Source organism: Neopelma chrysocephalum, unplaced genomic scaffold, assembly GCF_003984885.1.
Source record: "Neopelma chrysocephalum unplaced genomic scaffold, ASM398488v2 Primary Assembly neopelma1_279, whole genome shotgun sequence".
In the NCBI taxonomy this organism is placed as follows: domain Eukaryota; kingdom Metazoa; phylum Chordata; class Aves; order Passeriformes; family Pipridae; genus Neopelma; species Neopelma chrysocephalum.
In genome coordinates this window covers 240,374-248,326 of record NW_020897941.1, presented here as the reverse complement: position 1 = coordinate 248,326, position 7,953 = coordinate 240,374, and the positions used below count along the sequence as shown (strand labels likewise).

At 56.7% G+C, this 7,953-nt stretch overlaps 1 protein-coding gene across 1 annotated transcript; it reads left to right on the top strand.

The window, feature by feature from the left end:
• Positions 1–436: 436 nt before the first annotated feature.
• KLHL26 (kelch like family member 26) lies at positions 437–7,400 on the top strand. The gene is made up of 3 exons (XM_027704445.1): positions 437–654; positions 2,292–2,474; positions 5,777–7,400. The coding sequence occupies exons 2-3, from the start codon at positions 2,293–2,295 to the stop codon at positions 7,356–7,358; spliced, it is 1,764 nt and encodes a 587-aa protein (XP_027560246.1). The 5' UTR covers positions 437–654; position 2,292; the 3' UTR covers positions 7,359–7,400.
• Positions 7,401–7,953: the final 553 nt, after the last annotated feature.

Genomic DNA, 7,953 nt, shown 5'->3' with positions numbered 1-7,953 from the left:
CAGTGACAGCATTCCTGGAGGGATGAAACCCTAAGGCTGGGAAAAGGAATATCTGAAACCAGCATAAAAACCAGCACTGAAGGGGATTCCCCTGAGAGGACTTTTGCAGGAGGTGGAATCTGATGAAGTCCCAGTGAACTCAGGAGCTGCCATTCCCAGATGAATCCCTGGATCTGTCTGGGTGGATCTCACCTGTCCAACCTGGAGCAGAGTGGGTTTGCTCCGTGTCTGGTGCTCTGTGTCCAGAGGGAACATCATTTCCTTGCTGGTGGGGGATGTTTCCTCCTTTCACCTGCAGCAGAGCAAAGTTCCAGGGAGGAGAGCGAGAGGAGTTTGACACGATGCGGATCCGCTCCCTCCAAGCTCTTCCCTCTTTCTCCATGGGAAGAGCCCGAGTGGACAGACAATTCTTGGCTCACAGACTATGGATAAAGGTCTTGTCAACAACTGCTTTTTTTGCTAATCCTTTTTATTCCAGCAAGGAATACTCCACGCTCTGATCCAGGACTCTTTAGCACACTTTGATTTTAGGGGAGGGATTTCGGACCTGTGCTACCAGAAGCACAGCTGACCATTATCAGCCATCCCAGAAGGAACTCGGATGGATTCTGAGGCACGTTCCCAAGCCTGAGGAGTTGGAACCAGCCTGCCAAGGTTTGCTCTCTGCATCCCAGCGAGCTCCAGAGCCGCTGCAGGCACAGAGCGCTGCCCTCCCAGCTCTGATGAACATCCCAGATTTCCCCTCGCTCGCCTCTCCTTAAAGCTTCCAGGAAATTGCAATCCGATAAGTTAGGCAAGGAGCGAGCCCTGTCCATTGTTCCTTATTGTTTGAGGATTGTTTACATCCCCCTTTTTCGTTATCCCATCTCCCTGACTCCTCCCTGACCCCGCCGGGTTTGTTTGGGCCATTGTGCAGTGGCTGTTGCTGTTTTGGTCGGGAGCTCTGAGGGTTGGAGCAGACCCCGGGATTGCACATCCAAACTCTGAGGGAGGGTTGGAGCAGACCCCGGGATTGCACATCCAAACTCTGAGGGAGGGTTGGAGCAGGCCCTGGGATTATATAGCCAAGATCTGAGGGGGGGGGTTGGAGCAAAACCGGGATTATGCAGCCGAGCTCTGAGGGAGGGTTGGAGCAGACCCTGGAATTACACAGCCCCAGCACGCTGCATCCTACTCACTTCTTTGCTTCATGGGTTTATTCCACCTAAATAACAATAATAATAATAATACCCTTTAAGTGCAGCCCTGACTGTGCTCTCCCACTGTGGCTTTGGGAGCAACTCGTGCAGCTTTCCAGACTCGGGATAATCTCCTTGGGATTTTTTTATATCCCGTTTCCATAAAATACCCCTTGAAAGGCAGACACCAAACATCAGGACGCTTCTAAAAACATAAACCCCATCCTGAACATTGGCCCCTGGGCATATTTTCTTCCCGGGAGGGAAGATCTTGAAAAGCCCTTTGGAGTTGGATTAAATTTGCGGATGAGTTTGGGATTCCCCCACCTCTGCCGGTGCCAGTTTGGTGGGGCTCGGGGAACCTGCAGCTGTTCCTGGAGTTGTTTCCAGAGGAGCACAGAGCATCCAACGGCCTCTTCCACTTGTGCAGGGCTCCTGCTGCCTCCGAACGCGGCGTCCCCGCTGACAAGTGCATCTGAGGCCAAGCGGAGCTCGGGATGATGCTCCCTGTGCTGGGGAACATGTGCGAGAGGCGTTGGGAAAAGCAAGGAAATATTTACGCTGGGAGGGGACTGTTGACAGCGCAGCTCGAGCAGTTGATGTTATTTACAGCAGCCAGGGCTGTGCAATAGTTCGCTTTCGCTCTTCTCCTGAGGGTCAGGCAGAAGGGAAGGATCAAACCGGGCTGGCAGGGCCGGCCTTGGCCGCGGCAGCAGCTCCAGCAGCTGCAGGAAGGGAAGGTGGTGAGAAGAACAAGCAACTGTGACTCAGTGTCGTGGGTGAAGGCGAGGTCAGGGCGGGCTCAGCGCGGGGACACCGACGTCCCGCGGTGGTTCCGGCCCCACGGGATGGCTGGGTGGCCCCTGGTGTGCTGCAGGGCCGGGGTGTGGGCAGTGCCAAAGCATCCCTCAAACATCTGGAAGTCTCTTTGGTGCTGGGAGAAAGGGACCCACCGTGAGGTGCTGCTGTCCCGCTGTCCCACGCGTGGCTGCCGGGCCGGGAATTCACGTCCCGAGCGGCTCCCGCCGCGGTGCCTCCCCCGGCACACTGGGTAGGTAATGCCACATACTGTTTTCATTTCACACCAGCCTGTCTCTCTTGTTCTGTTTTTAGCATGGCTGACAAGAACAGCACCCTGAAATGCACGTTCTCTGCTCCTGGCCACAGCACCACTCTGCTGCAGGGACTGGCCTCGCTCCGAGCTCAGGCTCAGCTGCTTGATGTCATCCTCACTATAAATAATGAAGTGTTTCAGGTTCATAAAGTTGTCTTGGCTGCCTGCAGTGACTATTTCAGGTGAGAATCTGATAGGGAAGCAGGCATTTGTACCTTTCCCGTTGGTTTGCTGTTTCCCTGTCCTCCCCCACCCCGACCTTCCCAAAAATCCCGCCCCGCAGAACCAGGTTTGGTTTGCCCCAGGGATTCCCTGCAGGCAGGTAGAGGTTCAGGATCAGTCCCTCTGCACACAGATGAGGTTTGCTCAACTACAGCTGCTAGGCCAAGGCACAAGTTCAAGGCCAGGTCTTGAACCCACCTGGGCAGGTGTCGTGTTGTCCTGGAGCTACTTGAGCTGACTGGGAAGTGAGGGCTCCAAAATGACCCAGCCCATGGAGTGAGATGCCCACTGTAAACACACTCCTGTTCTCTTTAACCACCACTGATGTGTCTGCAGTGCTTGGGGCTCTGGGAGCACCAGGGAGTGGGTGTGACCTCCCCAGGAGATCTGGGAGCGTCGTCCCAGCTCGTGTGGGTTGAAAACTGAAGCCCTGAGATAAGTTTTTGTGGCCAAATCAATGCAGAGTGAGCAGGGAATTCACTCCGAAGTGAAAATACGTATTTATCCATCTTGCCTCTGTCACAGAATCGTGGAATCACTGAGGCTGGAAAAGACCTCCAAGATCACAGAAACTTGGAACTGTGCCCGACCCCCACCTTGTGCCCCAGAGCACTGAGTGCCACATCCAGGGGTTCCTTGGACACCTCCAGGGGTGGGGACTCCACCACCTCCGTGGGCAGCCCCTTCCAATGCCTGAGCACCCTTTCCATGGAGAAATTCCTCCTGATGTCCAACCTGACCCTCCCCTGGCACAGCTTGAGGCCCTTTCCCTTTGTCCTGTCCCTTGTTCCCTGGGAGCAGAGCCTGACCCCCCCCAGCTCCCCCCTCCTGTCAAGGAGTTGCAGAGCCAGAAGGTCCCCCCTGAGCCTCCTTTTCTCCAGGCTGAGCCCCCCCAGCTCCCTCAGCTGCTCCTCACATGCCTCTCTCTGTCAGGCTCTTTGGTAATGTCTCTGTGACTCGGAATGACTTGGAATTGGGGATCCTTTTGGGCAGCACCAGGGTGAGGTGAGGGATGTGCTGGAGGCACTGGGGGTGGGGAAGGCTCAGAACCCCAGCTGGGTGTTGTTCCAGGCTGCAGGAGGGGTGGACAAGGGCTGTCCAACGGGGTTTGCAGCCCTGTGACACTCAGGTCCCTTCCAACCCCTTGCCCTGTAGGAGCCTTCCAGACTGGTTTGCTGAGCAGGTAAACAAGACCAAGGGACTTCCCTGTCCCTTGGCACCTCTCTGGTATCCCTTTGTCCATCTCAGCTCCTCTGATGGTGTCTGTCTTGTGTTCACACCCATTTTCTGGGCCGTTCCCTTCTGTCTCCCTTTGGGACCATAAACCTCCCGAGCTTCTCTCTCTCCCCAGACGAGGCCCACAATTAATCCTGGAGCTGCTCTCCCCCCCCCCAGATGCCAGTGGCACTGTTTTATTCCTCCCTGCTGGGTGCAGGGCCGCTGCCAAGGTGTTTTCACTCTAAACCATAATTGCTGAGCAGGTTTCCTGTTGTAACTTCTGTGGTGCTAAGGAAGGTTGTCCTGGGGAACGACGGCAGAATAATCCAGCCTTGGAAAACGCTCCTGTTTTCCTGCAGGAAGGGGGAGGGAAGGCGGAGTGAAACCGAGGCATTTATATAATCAGCATTTTAGAACCGTAACACTTTTGAGGGGAGTTGCATTCTAGGGGATGGTTTTGTCTTCAGGGTGGCAACAACAACAACTCTCTCCTCTCCTCTCTCCTCGTTGCACGTTCAGCTCACACACGTGTGTCCGTGTGTCCTCCGGGGCGAGGGATCGGGGCCGGGACGTGGGAGACTGGAGGGATTTGAAGGGAATGCTCTCATCTGCTGCACAGGCAAATAATTGGGAACAGGATTCCTGGTCACTCGGTTACAGAAGAGCTGATTTCGTGTGCAGATATTTCCTCATTGAGGTCATTTAGGATTTCTCGGGTTTGTGCTGGACAGGTTTTCCAGCCTGGTTTGGACGGGAGACTTGGAACTCCCGTCTTTTGACAGCGTTCCCAAGATATTCCTTCATTCCTGTGTTGATGAAGGGTCTGTTCAGCATTTTTTCTGCCTGACTTGCACCTTGGAGCCGGTGCAGCTCCCGAGGCGGCTCTGATGACACCACGGATTTACCTTTCCAGCGGAAAAGGTGGAAAAAACAGTCCGAAATGTGCAGTTTTAAGGTCTTTTGTAGGACGTGGCCTCGCTGGGACGTGTGTGCAGGGACTGGGGACACCCCATGGCCCAGCTCTTCCTGCCCTGACTTTGCCTTCCCCAGAACCCGCTTGCTGGATACTCCAGGGTGCAAACCTTTGCCCCTGAGCCCCCCCATGCCTAACAGAACCTGCTGAAACGGGATGGAAATGGCTAAAACCTCCCCCCTCGATGTGCAGCTACACCCCCATCACACCCCCAGCCTCCCCCCGGCACCGGGAGCTGCGGCTCTGCCAGGGCGGTCCAGGGAGGCGTGGGCGCAGTCCTTGGCGTGGAATGTGCTTCCTGTGGAATTTAGAAGCCTCCCAAGGAGGTGATCCAGGGCCTAATCTCTGCAGTGGCCTGGTCCAGTGATGTTCCTGCAGCTGTGCTGTAACTCAAGCTCTCCTCTCCCTGTTTTTGTGTGATTCCCTGTCAGCCCCCTGCCGTCGTCCCGCAGCGTGACAGAGCTGCTGGAGGGGCTGCAGCTCCTCCTTTTTAAGGTGTGGGGAGGGAACCTTGGAGGGGAGGCTCTGTTGGGTGGCCAAAGCTGTTCGTAAGACGTGTTGCACCTGCAATATTTAAGCCATTCCCTACTTCCCTGCAATACAATGGGATAATGGATCTGGGCCTTGCTGCCAGGGGTCACTGCCCTCCTGACACAGGTGTCTTCCTTGTGCTCACAAATCCTGCAGACCACTCCCAGTCTCTGCTGGTGCAGATCCCGTGGGATCCTCTGTTGTTGAATGTCATGGATTCATGATACTCGTTCGTGTCCTGCTCTGGGAACTCTCCCTCTTCTTGCAGCTTTGTCCTGTGCTCTGCTCTTCCTCCTGCTGCCAGCGGGATTGAAAAACTTCTCTGATAACTGAACATTCCTCCTCGGTGCACTGCAAGCCTTATATAAGCCATTGCACTCTAATTTCTCCTGGCTTGTAGAGGTTTAGCCTTGATTTATCCCCCCCTCCCCTTCCTCATCCTCCCTAAAAGAATCAGTGTGTTAAATAAAATAAAATCCCGAAGCGATACATCACTTATTTAAAAGGGGGTTTTTTTTCCTTTGTGTTCTTGACCTCCAGGGCAATGTTCACGGGCGGGATGAGAGAGGCCAGCCAGGATGTGATCGAGCTGAAAGGTGTGTCTGCAAAGGGCCTGAAGCACATCATAGACTTCGCCTACAGCGCTGAAGTGACTCTTGATCTCGACTGCATCCAGGACGTGCTGGGAGCCGCCGTCTTCCTCCAGATGGTGCCCGTCGTGGAGCTCTGCGAGGAGTTCCTGAAGTCCGCCATGAGCGTGGAGACGTGCCTCAACATCGGGCAGATGGCCACCACCTTCAGCCTCTCCTCCCTGAAGGAATCTGTGGACGCCTTCACCTTCAGGCACTTCCTGCAGATCTCCGAGGAGGAGGATTTCCTCCACCTGCCCCTGGAGCGCCTGGTGTTCTTCCTGCAGAGCAACAAGCTGAAGAGCTGCAGCGAGATCGACCTGTTCCGCGCCGCCGTGCGCTGGCTGCAGCACGACCCCGCGCGCCGCGCCAGCGCCAGCCGCGTCCTGTGCCACATCCGCTTCCCGCTCATGAAGTCCTCGGAGCTGGTGGACAGCGTGCAGACCCTGGACATCATGGTGGAGGACGTCCTGTGCCGCCAGTACCTGCTGGAGGCCTTCAACTACCAGATCCTGCCGTTCCGGCAGCACGAGATGCAGTCGCCGCGCACGGCCATCCGCTCCGACGTGCTGTCCCTCGTCACCTTCGGCGGGACGCCCTACACGGACAACGACCGCACCGTCAGCGCCAAGGTCTACTGCCTGCCCGACGCGGGCGGCCGCCAGTTCAAGGAGCTCACGGAGATGGAGGTGGGCAGCAGCCACTCCTGCGTGGCCGTGCTGGACAACTTCGTCTACCTGGTGGGCGGGCAGCAGCTGCAGTACCGCAGCGGGGAGGGCGCCGTGGATGTCTCCTACCGCTACGACCCGCACCTCAACCGCTGGCTGCGCATCCAGGCCATGCAGGAGAGCAGGATCCAGTTCCAGCTCAACGTCCTGCGCGGCATGGTGTACGCCACGGGCGGCAGGAACCGCTCGGGGAGCTTGGCCTCGGTGGAGAAGTACTGCCCCAAGGACAACGAGTGGACCTACGTGTGCTCCCTGAAGCGCAGGACGTGGGGCCACGCCGGGGCCACGGCGGGGGACAGGCTGTACATCTCGGGGGGGTACGGGATCTCCGTGGAGGACAAGAAGGCCCTGCACTGCTACGACCCCGCCGCCGATCAGTGGGAGTTCAAGACGCCCATGAACGAGCCCAGGGTGCTGCACGCCATGGTCAGCGCCAACGGCAGGATTTACGCCCTGGGCGGGCGCATGGACCACGTGGACCGTTGCTTCGACGTGCTGGCCGTGGAGTATTACGTGCCCGAGACCGACCAGTGGACCACGGTGAGCCCCATGCGCGCCGGGCAGTCGGAGGCCGGCTGCTGCCTGCTGGAGAAGAAGATCTACATCGTGGGGGGCTACAACTGGCACCTGAACAACGTCACCAGCATCGTGCAGGTCTACAACACCGAGACCGACGAGTGGGAGAGGGACTTGCACTTCCCGGAGTCCTTCGCCGGGATCGCCTGCGCTCCCGTCATCCTGCCGCAGGCGCCCAGCCAGAGGTGACCCCCCCGACCCCGGGCTGCCCTCGTGGTGCCCTTTGCTGCCTGCAAATGTGCATTTTTGGGGGGGAGAGGGAAGGAGAAAACCAGCTCGGATGCCCTGCTCCATGGAGTCCCTCCTCCTCCTCCTCCCGTGGAGTCGCGGCGAGCAGCAGCACTCACCAGCCGGTCACACCGAGCAGGTGTCACAGCTGGGAAAGGCTCTTCCCTCTCCTCTCCGGGTTTTTTTTCATTGGGAGAGGGGTGCAGGCTCTTCTCTCTCCTCTCTGGGTTTTTTTCCATTGGGGGGGGGGCATTTTGCCAAATTTTTCTATTTTTATGGGCGTTCCACGCTGCAAACGGTGGCAGCTCAGGAGTTCACTCAGCACTGGGGTGTTTCAAAGAGATCAGGTGTTTTTTGTTTTGTTTTGTTTTTTTTTATTAACAGCTCCCAAAAACCAACCAAACAAACAGGAAAATCCTTGTGTTCGTTGTGGGTTTTTTTAGCAGACAAAAAACCAAACAACCAAAACCTGTGTAACACGCTGACCTCCAGAAGCAATAAAAGGGACGGTGGGAGCTACAAGAGCTCTGGTGCTTGGATTGTGAAAGCATATTCC